Genomic DNA, 15,855 nt, shown 5'->3' on the forward strand with positions numbered 1-15,855 from the left:
GTGCAGGACGGCTGGTCTCTTTCTGTGTGTGTGTGTGTGTGTGTGTGTGTGTGTGTGTGTGTGTGTGTGTGTGTGTGTGTGTAGAGACAGAGACAGAGGGGGAGAGAGAGAGCAGCCAGCACCTCTCTCCACCCGAGGCTGAAGGTCAACAGACGATCATGCTAAGTTTGCTAACAGCTCCACCCTCTGACTGCTGCAGGGGCGTGTCTTAGAGAGAGGCTTTTATACCAGAACACAGCTGCTGTGACGAAACTGTGCAGAACCACGTCACAGTGGAGAGCCGTTAACCAATACGCAAATTAGCCTGCAGTACCACTGCTCCACCCATATGCGCAGCAAAAAGACGTTTTTAGACCAAATATTACAGATTTGAACAAATACACACAAAAACATCAAAATTAGCACAGAAAAAGTACTATATAACATTTTAGACACATTCTAGACAGTTTATCAGCTAAAAAAAGTTAATTTTGGGGTAAGTTACTCTTTAAGCTTTTACTTAAGTATCACTTTGAGGTACTTTAGACAGGACTGCTCAGGATACAGCAGTTGTTCCCTACCACTAATCTTCATGCCAAAATCATCAGACACAAGGATGAGACTTGGCACAGAGACATAAGGTTTGTCCCCTTGCTCTCAGAGGACAGTAGATTATGTAACACAGGTCTGTCAACAAACTGACAGTCACAGAAGTTTGTCTACTATGTTTCTAAAATGATAATAGTCTTTGATTCAATAAAACTTCTCAAAATAACAGGAAATGAGGATTAGTGGTCAAACCCTAATGACAATAATGTAGCAGTAATCCAGAAGTAAAAACGGCCACAGAGACAGGATGTTCACAGGATGGACGTGCTTCAGAACACTGTCTCCTCTAATAGCTTCTGACCTTTACTTAATAACACAAACCACAACTCTAATTACTGACGTCTATTGTCAACAAAAGCTTTTGGCAGTTGTGATTTCAAACAAACTGGAAAAGTAAAACTTTAGTTTTTTTTTTTATAAAATGATCAGGGACTCGTGGATTTTTAAATAAGTCAAAGCAAACAGTTTCAAAATGGCAAGTGAACAATGACAAACCAGGACATACTGTGCTGTGAAAAACTGTTTCATTACAGAACTCTTTTGCAACAAAAATGCAAAACCAAGAAATCTGTAAAAGGGGTGAATCCTTTTTCACAACGCTGTATACTGATGACTAAACGCTTCAAAACTCAAACCAGCTTAATTTAACATGAAATGTTTTAGCAAAAAGATCCCATTAGAAATGAAAGGACACTTTGTCCAGCTGACATGACTGATACAGATAACGCAGCTGACAAAAACAGAGCGTAGAGTGAGCCTACAGCGTCTGCAGCTGGAGTCAGTTTGAACACAGGAAGTTGCTGCAGACAGGAAAACACACATGTACGTGTGTTTACGGGCGTGTTCACTGTTTACAGAGACGTGAATAATTCAAGGCCTACAGGACAGACACTGTACTTGTGACAACCTTATCTGCCGTGCAACATGTTTTATATTACCGATCGGCCCATCTGAGATAGATGAAGCCTTGATCACTTCTCATTTTACTTAAAAAAACACTTAAATGTACTTAATGCAGACTTCTTATATGATCAACATTAAAGCTTAAATAATTAATTTAGGATTTTTCTCTAATATTTGACTTTAATGTGGAAAGAGCAACAACCTAGCTGATGTGACATTTGTCATGAAATTAATTATAATACATAATTAATGAAAAACTGCTGATAGAGGAAAACATAGGAAATATTCAATAAGTTATTTGTGTTCCAAATTCCAGATTCATATCTCTAAAGGAATAATTTGACATATTTCATATCAAAACCAAGGTCAGTTTATATTTCAACAAATATTGTTATTGCCCCTAAGCTTTGATTTTCTTCTACTTCTAACTATTCTACTTCTTCTAATGTGTTTTAAAACCATAGTCTTACATCCTGATGCATCTCAGTAGTCCAGGTAGAAAAAAATCAAAAAGAAAAAATTAGTAGGTCCTCTGGATGGGGTCTTCTTTAGTGAAACGTTTCGTCTCTCCTCTAAGAGACTTCTTCAGTCTGATGAGTTTCAAGTGAACTCAGCCTTATAAGCACTGCCTCCACATGATGGACAAACAGGTTGGTCACATGCAAAAGAGGGCCATCGCCTAACAATAGGCTTGATTAGCTCCATTTAGTCACATGCAAAAGAGGGCCATCGCCTAACAATAGGCTTGATTAGCTCTATTGTTCATAGAGGGTCATGTGTCCCGTCACCTGACCCGTGTTGTGTTATGTATATGTAGTGAATGCAAGCGGGGCTCAACGTCCCCTTGTTTTTGTCCCTCTTTCCCTATTTGTGTTGGTATCATTGGGGCCCTGACTCACATCTTTTGCTCACAGGGGGCTGAGTCATACTTGAAATAACAGCATTGTAGGAGGAAGACAACTGGACACGAAGGCCTCCACCTCTGTTTAATGGTGGACGGTTTTTTCTTCTCAAAGATGGCTTCCTTTACTCCTCTCTGAAACCAACGTTCCTCTCTATCAAGGATGAGAACATCTTCATCCTTGAAAGAGTGACCGCTGGCCTGTAGATGAGTGTAAACTGCAGAGTCCTGACCCGATGAAGTAGATCGTCTGTGCTGGCTCATTCTTTTGAACGGGGACGTTGAACCCCGCTTGCATTCACTACATACACATAACACGATACCAAATAACCACAGCCGAAGCATCCAAACCAATACGTCAGGTGATGGGGCACATGACCCTCTATGAACAATAGAGCTAATCAAGCYTATTGTTAGGCGATGGCTCTCTTTTGCATGTGACTAACCCGTTTGTCCATGTGGTCCTCACCAGGCTGTGTGTACCAAGAAAATGGTCAAAAATCATCCCCACTAGACAGTAAAAACTTGTGTATACACTAATGGTGTAAATCACCAGCTTTATCATGATACGATATAACATGGATATGTTTGGATGATGATTCCATATTTCTAGATATCACAAAGTCTGTCACAATATGATTTCAATTCAATTCACATGTCTGCGATTGATATAATGTGATATCATATGCCCATCATACACAATGACTGTTAGATTGGCATATGATATCGATTCACATCGAGCATATGATGACGATATAGATCGATATTTTCATTTTGCCTCGATATAACTGAGTCATGAACCATTCAAATTGATATATCAATATAGATCAATGTATTGTTACACCCCTAGTATACGTACACACACACACTACTGAAACTGTTGGGAAAATGTAATAAATCCTCTATTTGTGTCAAACTAACTGCAGTCGTAACTCATGTTGTAAAATAAAAAGTCCAAAAGAACATAAAAGTATCATCCTTACGCCCGGCGGTCGTGATCAATCCTATTGATCTTTCCTCCAATGAAAACACGGATCTTGCACTCCTTCCATCTCTTCTTGTTGGTCAGTAGGTAAGGGATCAACAGGGTCAAACCTGAATGAAAAATGATAAACTGCTCATCTCCCACCTCTGTGACAGATCATCACATTATTACTGCATTTGAGCATTCTTTGCAACAATCCAAACATTTGATTTATGAAAATGTATTTATTTCTTTATTCCATAAAGTGAATTTAAAGGCAGCAACTAGAACTAAGCAAACAAAAACAAGTGCAGTTTATACAGTTTAGATTGTACTGAAGAGTCAGCACTGGCTGTCAGTGGCATGATGGTGATGATGATGATGATGAGCCAGATTTTAATTGTCACTGATCACAGTTTAAAGTGTCTGACATGCCTCAGGCCTTGTTCATGTCTTCACACCCAGCTGGACTGACAGAGTTCTCAAAGCAGGACTTTGATTCCCATACCAAATCTGTCCACTCCAATGATCATCACTGTTTACAACAAATACTGATGGATGTTGATAGTTTACAATTAAGTACATTATGCCTCTAATCCATAGAAACAACATTGTTTTAACTTCCTTTGTTTCTGCTTAAAAATATTACTTTATTATTATGTACACAAACCTGTCACTTGTAAGAATAATGAGGATTAGTGAGCTGCAGCTTCAGTTTTTTTGTGTAAATTCAGTTTTCTTCAGATTATGTTAAGAGTGATCAAATGCATATTTAAATCATGCACAGAGCTTTATTAGCCTAAACAGTTGTGAAAACAATCCCAATTTTATTGTAAACTCTGGCACAAAATGATAACTAATTTCATTCCAGTTAGGTCATATAAACAGGTGCAGCTGTGAAAGAGTATAGCTGATGACTCCATCACTATTTAATAGACTGATTGATACAAAAAGCAGCAGATGTGTTCAAAACATCTGTCCTCTTGTGTTAGCAATGGTTACCTCTAAAGAAAACTGAAGCCATCGCTGCTATGAGTAAAAATGGCCACACATGTACACATCCACCACAGAGAACAGGTAAACTCAAGACCGTTTCCCCCCTCAGACTCACCTCCGTCATCAAACAGCCACCAAACATCCACAGTGCCTTTCCCCTGCTTCTTCTGGAACTGCTGGCTGGCCTCCAGCAGCCTCTGGTCAGTCACATTCAAAGGCAGAGACGGACTCTTCTTGTCTAGGAATACGTTCAGAAAACACACAAACACAAACACACACATGGAAACGTCACATGGAATTTCATTTCATGGCATCATGAAGCTACATGTGAAACTGTGACGTGCTGGCTTGGTTGAAGCTCACAGACTGGAGTGAAGAATAAAGAGAGGAGGTTTTTAGCTTTGTGGCCCAAACTGTTCAGGATTGACTGCAAAGCTACGTCATAACAATAATAATGATTCTAATGTTGTGGTTTAGAAAATACACTGCCTGACCGAAAAAACAAAACAAAAAAAGGTCACACCCTCTAATATTTTGTTGGACCACCTTTAGCTTTGATTACGGCACACATTCACTTGTCGTTGTTTCGATAATCTTCTGCATGTCACCAGATTTATTTCCATCCAGTGCTGCATTAATTATTCACCAAGATCTTTCATTCATGATTGTAGAGTCTGACCTTCTCAAGCACATCCCAAAGATTCTCATGGACTCTGTGGAGCCAATTCATGTGCGAAAATAATGTCTCATGCTCCCTGAACCACTCTTTAACAATTCCACTCTTTTTATTTTTCTTTTTTTGTGTGTGTCTTAGGGCATTTTCACACCTGCACTGTGTAGTCCGATTTAATCGAACTCTAGTTCGTTTGCCTGGAAAGTCCGGTTCGTTTGTGGAGGTGTGAATGCATAATCGAACTCTGATTCGGACCAAAAAAGTGAATTCTGGCCCCGCTGAAAACCTAGGTCTTGGTTCGATTGAAACGAACTCTGGTGCGGTTCGATTCCACGTGTGAACGCCAAGCGGACCAGAGACCACTCCAAAAGCAGGAAGCAGACTATACCGCTTGACATTCTGATTAATAACAGTAATAAATTTACTTATATGGTGTAAATATCTCGCTGGACAACTGTATAAGGTGGACATCATGACTGTGGAGCTGGATGCGCTCCTACTCGATTAACACGGAGCTTCTTCAGCCGACTTCTGTGCAAAACAACACTCTCCGTGGTTCCGCCTCATCTTCCTCTCATGCTGAGCTCATTGTTGAAGACTATTTGTTTAGCACATTTGCCAAAAACAAAAAATAAACCCTATAAACACTAAAATGTAACGTTACTATTGTTTGTTTAGACTTTGTGAAGAAGGAAGTTGCGCTCCATGTCTTCTTCTGAGGTTTTCATGTTGATTCCTTTACTGGTTCTTGGTGCAGCGCCACCACAGGTGAGGACGGGAACAGGTTGTTTACAGGATTTAGTTCGGTTGAGAAAGTGCAGTGTGAATTCAAACTGCACCAACAGAAAATGTTGGTGCAGCTTGCACCAAAAAAGCAAAAAAAGCTTGCAGTTTTTGTCCCCAATCGAACCAAGTCTACCAGACTGTCAGGTGTGAATAAGACCTAAATTACTTTTGTTTGGACATCTTCTGGGGATAAAAGGGGCAGATATTATAAGATTTATTCTTCTTCTGCTGCCTTTCATCTTATTTAATTTTTGAAAGCATGTTTTTGTTGTATATAGTTGTTCTGTTTTTAAAATGAATACATTTCTAAAATAAAACTAAATAAATAAATTATATTTTAAAAACCTACTTGGGTAAAGACCACTATATCCCAGATAGTGACCAAATGCGAACCATGAAAGCAAAAACCAGCCAAACAACTTGAATTCTACATTGTAAAATTGAAATCAAAAATTCAAGGTTATTAATGTGATTTTCATAATGTCAGATGATTTTCTGTAATGCCACAATACCAACAGTAAGGACTGTAAATCTAAGAAAGATATTGTCAACAGCAACAACAAGCAACAGGCCATAAAACCCATTTGAGCTTATTTAGCTGAAGGTACATTTGTGAGTTTGTGGTTTGTTAATTTACATATTAGTTACATTATTTAAAGCTTTAAAATTCACAGTTTTGTTTTAAGATGTGACCCACATAGAAGAAACAATGCTAATACCCAAACACAAATAAAGAGAAACTCAGGTGTGTTTGAAACATGAAAACAAGACAGCAGTTTTCATCCTGGAAAAGAAAGCTACAGAAGATCATCACCTCTACAGAGAGAAGAAGCAGTGAATAAAAACAAAAAAAATGAATATCACCACTCACAAACAATGAAGACTTAAACTGAGTGAAAGGCACCAAAGACAGACTTAGCTTCAGCTTGAAGCTAGTGACTGTTAAGAGGAAAGTGGGAGAAAGTAGAAAAGACTAAATGTTATTACCCTAGTCCAAGCAGCGAGCAGGCCGGAAACACAGAACAGACGGAGAGACACAAGACAGAGACAGCGGGGTGCAGGGACAGTATGTTAGTTCAGGAGGAATTTAAAATACACTGTGAAAAATGAGGTGACAGAAGGCAAGAGTAATAAAACACCAAGAGCGAGAAATCAGTAAAAAGCAGGAAGAGATGTAAGGCAACGGAATGAAATGGATCTCCTGCCTTTTTTCAACAACGGCTGAGTTGTAGCTTTGCCATCGTCGTCGTCATCTGGGAAAAGTCAAGTAAAAAGGAGAAAAAACAAAACATTTTGATATGAAATGTTGCGTCTTTGAGGTTTTTCTGTGATCAGAGAGAAAGACTTTTGGTTGAATCGAACTAAAAACCCAAAAGAGACCAGTTAGAGATGTATAACTTCTACTAATAGGCTGCCACTCAGTGTCATGGAGTAAACAGGAAACTCTGCTCACATAACTTAAAAAAAAAAAAAAACCACAAAGCTCCACTTTTTCCTCGTTGGTTTCTGGAAAATTTCTCATGCCTGACCAGAACTATAAAACCTGAACCGGTGACTCGGAGCCAGGACTGTCTAGTTAAATCAAACTGCTTTCCGCTGGCCTTCAGTAAGCACCCATCATGGACGTGTAAGAGCATTAAATAATGAATCTCTTCTAACTCTCCAGACTCAACCATAGAGACTGTGCTTGGATTAAACAAAAAATGTCACAAAGGCAAAGAGGGTGATTGAGGTTTAGGTTAACCCTACCTAGAGGAGAGGAGCTACAGGATGATTGTTCAGGTGGGACACTAAGAGGATTACCCAAACAGAGAGATTCATCTTAATCACATCATTTCTTTTACTTTCACTGAACCAGAACATTAACAACATGTTGATTACCCAGTTTTCTGCACACAGCTTCAGTAACATGTGAAAGGAAACTATTCTAACCCTGCTGTTGCTTTTGGATCTCTCCTGTAGTTGAAAATGTTTGGTTCACAAAGCTGTTTGCTTGCTTCGTTTGTGTGTATGACAATTAGTGACCTCTCTTTCCCACACACAAACACACATGTTCAAACAAAAACAGTGTGGCCAAAAACATCTGTGGACTAAAACTGGGCCCACTGGGACAACTAAAGTCACGGGTCTGGGTGAGTTCCTGTCAGGGTGGAGGCTAGCCTTAAGCAGGGACACAATGAAGGAAACCACTGATTGGTCAAACAGGGCTGTCTCAAAGGACAGTTAAACGGGCCTTCCTCTGAACAGACACACTAACAAATACAACTAACACAATGCAAAGGATCCTGTATGGATTTTGTGTTACAAAATCATACATAAACTTTCTGCTAAATGAATATCAAACCTGGATGTTGTACTCTGTAGATAGAGTATAAAATTAACTGAGGTGTTTTATGTGGGTCTGACTGACCTTTCTGTACAGCTGGACTGTTCTGGAGGCTGGTGGCCTTGGAAGACGGTTTAGATGAGTCAGCATCAGAGTCTTTACTGGTGTCGATGGAAACAATCACGTCCTTTGTTCCAGAAGACTTCTCCTGGGAGGATAACAGCTCATCTGAACAAATGGAGAGAGAAAAGAAACAAGTAAATACATAATAACACTATAATGTTGGAGAGCTAACTGATGGTACATGGAATACATTAGTTTCAGCATCTAAACAACCCTGGTCCTCAGAAAACCCAAGTTTGTTGTAACCAAGCCAAACTTAAACCCTGACAAGTTTTCAAGTTGTATACATTAATGGTTTGTGGAGTGTGGCCCGTAATAGTGTTTAAAATAAATAATAACTTAAAATGTAAAAACAATGGGCCTCATGCAAGAACATGTTCGTATTCTTCTCCTAAATTTCTCTTACTTTTGTTCGTACAAAGGGTTCCGTATGAACATGTCACGTCAGATTCAACAAACTCTTCTATCTTCAGGAAAAGTGTGTAAATGAGCTGCGTAAATTCCACCTGTTCTATCCAGCTGCTCGTGCACGAGGAGAGGAGATTAGCATAATTACCACCCCAAAAACACCATATAAGGCTATGTTTCCTGCCTCAGAAGGAAGTGTTCATTCATTCATGAAAATGACAGCGAAAACTAAAAAGAACTTTACGAGTTCAGAGATTGAAGTCCGTCTGTCAGAGATCCAGAAAATAAAATCTGTCATTTTTAGCAGGTCAGCTGTGGGATAAAAAGAGCTGCCTAAAGTATAAACAACTGTGTTAAATCATTTTCATTTAKTCAGAAGCCGCAGCGCTGCGCACCGTGAAACTACTGAATAGAATATTCAGGATAAAAACAGTTAAACATTAGAAACTACCCCAAAAAAAGACGCAGGAGAAATAATTACCGTATTTATTCATGTATAATACGATCATCATTGTTTGAGCTTAAAAAACCTAAAAAAATATAATCATCAATATTCCTTGTATAATACTACCCCCTACTTTATGGATGATTTTTAGGGTTACATTTCTTGTATTATACATGAATAAATACAGTAGACGATCTTGTATGTAGTTTTGAGTGTATCTGCAGTTCTTCTTATAGTCTAGCCATACAATAGATAAACATCAGTGAAGTGAGCCAAGGCCTGCAGGTGTGATGATTTATGCCTCATGTTTGATACCTTGTCCTTGGATATGAGATATATCCAGGCCCTCTTTCAGTCGCAGAACAACAGCACCATACTGGAAGTCAAAGGCATCACTAAGAATGAAAAACACACAAATAAAAATGTTCAAATCACAAAGAATTTTGATCATTTGGAAGAGAAACACTACAGGTTGAAGTTCATTGGGGTTTTTTCTCCTAGTACACAGATGAAGTACATTACTGAGCAAATTAACGGTAATTCCATCAGAGTGAACCGTTTTTGACCATCAGCTTTAATGCCATAATCCCAACACTTCCAGCTCAAGTCTTTCAGACTCTTTTTGGTCTCACATGACACTGCTGAATGAGAAAACAATTTTCTAGGTTACCACATGAAGAGTGGGTGTTTAGTACCACTACTAATGTGAATAGTACTACTCTGAGGACTAATCAAAACTAAAATGTACACATACTAAGAGGGAGTTTAGTCTTTCACCTAGGGATGCATGATAACTTGTGTTTGTGCATTATCTGTTTTGAACTTGTGGAATGACTTTTTCTCTTTTGTTTAAATCTGAGATCAAAGGTCTTTTTATAATTACTGTGCCTTATTTTAAAAATGGCCATTTGAGAAATTGATTTGTTTGATATATTTTAAGAAATGTTTGTTTGCCAAGAGTTTATTTCAAATAGTATAATTTACAGTGTCATTTGGTTTTGGTGTTGTTTATTTATGTTATGATCTTACCCATTTTTGACTAGTCTTATCTCCTGGCATGGTATCAGTTAATCTAATGAAGGCCATGTTATCGGTTATTGGTTATTATCGGTTATCGGCCATTAAAGGAGAAAGTTATCGGTTATCAGTAGCGGTTCTTAAAAGAAGTTAGATTCAAAGTACATTTGTTTTTATTTTTATTAATATATGACTTTAAAACATTTTTCTACCTGAAACAGTACTTCTGAGTGTGAATGCATTACGACTGCATCATACTTACAGGAAGACACACAGAGAGGCAGTAGCTGTTCAGCTGGTAAACCGTGGCTAACAAGGAAATAAAAGCTTCGGTTTTTAGTGAGGGTGAACAGCTGATTGTCATCATTTCCATCATTTGGATTTGTCAAAAGCCTCAGCAATGATTTAAGTCTCGATCAGTTCTTGAGTGATATCTTATTGTTGTTAGCATTTTAGCAGACGGACTCTGTGCTGCATTCAGGAGGTAACAGACATTACCTGTTCTCAAATTGGGAGTAGTTGTTCTAATGTTTATAATTATAAAGTTTGTGCGTAACATACAGGGTTAGTTGGTAAAATAATATCAATAATTCTTAAAATGATTGGTTGTTTTTCAGCACTGAGTATTCTAATTATTTTTCTAGTGAGAAAGTTGTTTTTTCCAATGCCACTTGAACGTTGCTCGGGTCGCGCGGGGCGGGAAGTGGCTTGACCATAAAGTCAAAAAAAAAACAAAAAAAACACGCATTCTCATTGCCGTGCTGGCAAACATGAACATATATTATCGGTTCTGTTTGTTATGATATCGGACCGATAACTATCGTGCACCCCTACTTTCACCACAAAATCAGTCAGATCATAAAAGAACAAATAAAAAAACTACACCAAGCAAAAATGCAGATCAGTAGGAATAATGAAACTTTTGAGACTCCAGACATGGAGTCTCATGCAATAAACAAACCAAACAAACCAAATAAATGTCATATTAAAAAATAAACTAAATACAAAAACAATAAAAATAAAAAAATAAATTAAAAAAAATCAGGACAGACTTTGAAACATAATGTTTAAATCATACTGTCAATTCAGGTTTGTTAATGCTGAAAATAATAAAGTGGAAGTAAATTTTTGTGTTTTAAAAAAGAAAAATCTGTAATTTGTTCAATGTTTTTGTCTTCCTACATTATTCAGAAGCACAAAAACAAAACTTCCTGAAACATTTGTCTTAATTGACAGCCAGTGTTTGTTAAATTAAGCCTTGGATCATGAGAGGTTAACAATGTTTCTTCCTTGAAATGGGACTACTTACTGGATCATACTAATATAAGTCTCCACGTTCATCATGTCACCATCTCTCCAGTCGTTCTTGAAGCCCAGCACCAGGGTATTAGGCCGGAGGCGACCCAGACCAGCAGCCTCAAAAGTGAAAACAAAGCAAATCTTCACTGATTGCCCACACCTGAAAGTCACTTTGAAGGAAAACAGCTGCTAAATACACTAAATAAATCTTAAGCAATGTAAGCTTTCAATTTTGCACTTGCTGAATTCATAGAAATAACTCATTTTGGAGCAGGAAGTAATCCAACATAAACAATGAGTTCAGCCTCTTGATTTGCCTAATTAACTTGCAAGTCATCATGTCAAGCTTTCAATCTGAAGCTGGAAGTTTCTGCAGAACTAAATATGACATGATGGAAGGCAGCAAACTACATTTATAAAATTATTTGAATTATTTTTCTGTGTTTGCCACAAAAAAAGTATCTGTTTATGTCTCTATTACATTTTGTTGGATATGCAATATAAATAATTGTGAGTGTTGGACTTTAAGCAATAAAGTGTGTTCAGGCATGCAAAAATAAAATAAAATAAACCTAGGGTTGGGCAATATTGGCAAAAAAATTGATCACGATTAATTGTGGTATTTAGCCGATAACGATTAATTTGACGATTAATCCCCTGGAGTCCCTGGACACCCTCATGTCCTGTCACATGACCAATTTAGAAGAGTTCCTCTTTGTAAAAATCTGTTCCAGATTTAGTCAAAATCACAGACTTGAGGCTATACATCAAATTTTAAATTGTGTTGATAGATAAATAAATTACTGAACTTTTAAAAAAAAAATGTTTGTCATATTTGGAGCAGAGAGGAGCAGCGAGTGGACTCTGCCTGGTGGCGTTAATCGTATTAATCGTCAAGTGCCAAAAAATAATCGATTAATGTTTTTCTGACGATTAATTGCCCACGATACGATTATGCCCAACCCTAAATAAACCTGCATCACTGAGCTGATTCCTACCTGGAGCAGGAACTGAGCGCCCTCTCTCAGGTCCTCAGCAAACACTGGGGTGTAGAAGGCCTTGGACTCATTCTTCATCAGCCAGCGCTGGTACCGGGACTGGTCTGTGGCGAGGTCTTTGAAGTTTGGCTTTCTGTAACCCTACAGAGCCACACAGAAATATACTGTAAAACTCACAGCCTCACTTTTTATTTTTTATAAGGGTTGGATAAATGACTTTCTGCAGATATATCTTGCTTTGAACCTGTGAGCCTCTGATCTGGAGTGATCGGTCACACAAACCTGATCTGTGTTGTTGTTCTTTCTGATCTTTTTTGTGTTCTTTCTGATCCCAATTTTGGGTGCAGACAGCTGTCACTTTGAGTCTAGTTCTGACCTCAATCCCAACCTCTTTCTTTTTCTTTTTAGGATTACTCATTAGAAATATAATATGAATAAAATAATGATGTGATTGTGGGCATACACAGTAAATAAGTCATGATTGAATCTAAGACTTTGTGCCCTTTTAAATGAAGAGAAGGCTTACAATGCTGCCCTTCAGTTAGGAAACTAATGTTATTAACTGGGAATGTTTACACCGTTTAAGCTTCTTTCCAGTCCAAATGGAAGCAACAGCAACAGGCAGGAGAGCAGATCTGAGGCCACTTGTGGAGAACAACATGTTCCACAGAGCCACAGAGCTGCTGCCAGGGAGGACTGCACAAAGCCTTCATTCATTCACTCAACACGGCCTTTCGATTGTGAAACATTTATGCCCAGCAGGGGATTTGTAAAAAGCTTCTTTTTTTTTACGCTGGGCATGCAAGCACATCAACTTCTTGTGATTGGATCACTAACGTTCAGTGACATTAAAGAGGAGCTAAACCTCGTTATAACTAAAAAAAAAAAAATACTTTTACAATACTGTTATTTAATTAAAGCACCTGTGATGTCAAATGTTTGTAATAAATAATGCATTATTAGACAGATAACTTTGATAACATCCTGCAAAAGAAAAAATCCTCATGCTGCTGAACAGTTGAGATATTTGCATGTGCCCTGACAGTGAAAGATGACAAAGGGGAATGCTTGCATGCAAACAGAGGACTCTAAACACAGACATGAGCAAAGAATCAGACGTTTCTTTAGATTATTTTGAGTCACTATTAGAGAGACGAAGAGTCAGAGTTCATATAAACAAACATCAGAGACTTCCCCAGTAGAGTTCCCTTTTGTTGTTACTTCCTGTTTCACTTTGGCCCCAAAATAGGCCAGTTATGTGACAAAATGGGTAAAATTGTGTATCGATAAAAAATGATTAAATATTAAAGATGTTTTCATCAACTTGTTGGATTTGAATGGTACTAAATTCATCCAGAGCTTTGTAAGAGACTAATAAAGTCTCATCAATTTAGTTCTACTTAATGTTCAGACAGTCTTGTTGAACCATGAGGTAGATATAAAGTGTTACACAGCTTTTCCATTTTGGTTTCAGACATGATGAAATATGTTGTGTGCTTTTGTACACTTGGGAGGCTGGGTTTTAATCGTTTTATAATCTGTTAAAAATGAAATCAATTTTAATTGTTCTTGATGTGTAAAATGCTGAAAATGAAAGAAGGAGGAATTTCATTTTCCCCATGACGGCATGATTCCTAAATGTAATAAACCAGGAGTAGAAAAACCTCATAAACTGGAGAAAACTCTACAAGGAAAATTTGCTATTAGTAAATGATCAGTAGCTGTGTTTCCATTGCAAATGTGCCAAAACTTTGTTGATATTTTGTTAGAAAAAACACAGTTTTGCAATTGCAGTGTTTCCATTAAGTAAGAACTGCTATTAAAGTCACGCGTGACTAAGTTTGTTCTCGTGATAAGTCATTACAAACATGGCGGCAATGGATGTAAACACATAGCATATTGCTAGCACAACACTAGCGCTCATCATCAGCCATCAGAGGAGACGTCGGCGTCTTATCGAGGCTTTCCAGCAACAAGCCTTTTATACTTGGGAGCAGCTATTTATGCGGCGTTTTTGGGAAATTGTAGTCGGTGAGTTTACTACTTTCTTTTACTAATTTGGTGATTTTACTACTACTTCAAATTCCTGTTATCTTCTTCTTCGTCTTTTTTACCAGTAGAAACAGCTGGTTGTTGATCATGTGACTCCCGTGATGCGGAAAAAGTGTTTCCATTGCAATTTTGCGGAAAACACCAATTTTGATACGACTGAAAAACCACCTCATCCTAACGCAAAACCGTTATGTCGAACAAAGGAAGTTTTTTCAAAATTGACGTGTTTCCATTGAGCAAATTTATTTTCGAAATTCTAATTTGTGCGTTTTCATGGTCAATGGAAAATCAGCTAGTGGTGCATTTAAAAGTGTTAAGATTGTAGTGTGAATGAAAGGTCCAGTTTGGGAAAATTGCTTCAATAATTCCAACTTCGAGTACACTGTTTTGTAACCGCCAACTTTGCTTAATGGACAGCATAATGGTTCTATTCGGGGGCTTCCGGTGCCGATACAGACCTGAATGAGTGTGAAAACGGGTCGTGGACATCGCTGTGCCATCTATATGCAGGGTTTCTTCCAGTGTATAACAGTCCTGGTGGCCCGCCTAGCTAAGACCTAGCACCAGCAAATTCTTTTTTTGCACCATCGGAGATTGAGACAACAGGATAAGTGGCTAGGACCTAGCATTAGCAATGTAGCACAGTGCTACCAATATTTGATATTGTGAGATACTGTATAGTAGTCATTACATTATTATTGGACAGTAGTATAACTTTACCTTTATTTTGCGTCTTCAAACCATTTTCTGCTATTTTAAGCACTAATCCTAACATTTGAGCACTGCAAAAGTTTTGGACCAGTTTGTATTTTTCCTGATTAGAAGTTGATGCATCATGAACCAAAAGAAACATTTTAAACTGCACAACAGTCTAAACTTCAAAGTTTGAGAACGTGTCCATCATTGACTTCACTGTTGGTTGTCCCCAAACAATCCCACAAACCATTGTGCACCATATCTGGTAGACGGCACTAAGCAGTATTCACGAAAAGGTCCAAGAAAACAACTGGCTGTGTAGATTTTAAGAACTGAGTATCAGGAAGTAGATAAAGGTGTCTCACACTCATGAAGCTTACTGTGCTTAGATTAGACAGTTTCTTTGACAGTCAGTAGCTGCCTTAGTGAGTGAAACTACTCTGAGGCACTTCTAATTAGGGCTGCCACAAACGATTATTTTAATAATCGATTAATCACAGATTATTTATTCGATTAGTCGACTAATCGGATCATACGTTAATTGAATATACGTAAAACATACAGCTTATCACGTCAGAATGCAGCTGCTGTTGTATAACCAGCGTTAGATTTTAGCTATTTGCTAACTAAAAATAATTGCTGTGGAAGGCAAGTTCTGCTCTGCAGATACTGCACATGTA

At 38.0% G+C, this 15,855-nt stretch overlaps 1 protein-coding gene across 3 annotated transcripts in view; it reads right to left on the reverse strand.

Annotated features, from left to right (window-relative positions):
* The window catches only part of slc12a2 (solute carrier family 12 member 2), a 70,954-nt gene that overhangs the window by 13,776 nt on the left and 41,323 nt on the right, over positions 1-15,855 (reverse strand). For 2 of the 3 annotated variants that reach the window (XM_014015140.1, XM_014015138.1), the window contains exons 18-24: positions 12,428-12,568; positions 11,440-11,546; positions 9,429-9,508; positions 8,222-8,365; positions 7,017-7,064; positions 4,468-4,590; positions 3,376-3,487 (exon numbers count right to left, since the gene is read on the reverse strand). In XM_014015140.1, the coding sequence (XP_013870594.1) occupies positions 3,376-3,487; positions 4,468-4,590; positions 7,017-7,064; positions 8,222-8,365; positions 9,429-9,508; positions 11,440-11,546; positions 12,428-12,568 (755 nt within the window). Of the gene's footprint in view, positions 1-3,375; positions 3,488-4,467; positions 4,593-7,016; positions 7,065-8,221; positions 8,366-9,428; positions 9,509-11,439; positions 11,547-12,427; positions 12,569-15,855 lie in introns of those variants that run through there. The other variant, XM_014015141.1, reaches the window with a different exon arrangement.

Source organism: Austrofundulus limnaeus, unplaced genomic scaffold (genome assembly GCF_001266775.1).
Source record: "Austrofundulus limnaeus strain Quisiro unplaced genomic scaffold, Austrofundulus_limnaeus-1.0 Scaffold123, whole genome shotgun sequence".
NCBI classification, from domain to species: domain Eukaryota; kingdom Metazoa; phylum Chordata; class Actinopteri; order Cyprinodontiformes; family Rivulidae; genus Austrofundulus; species Austrofundulus limnaeus.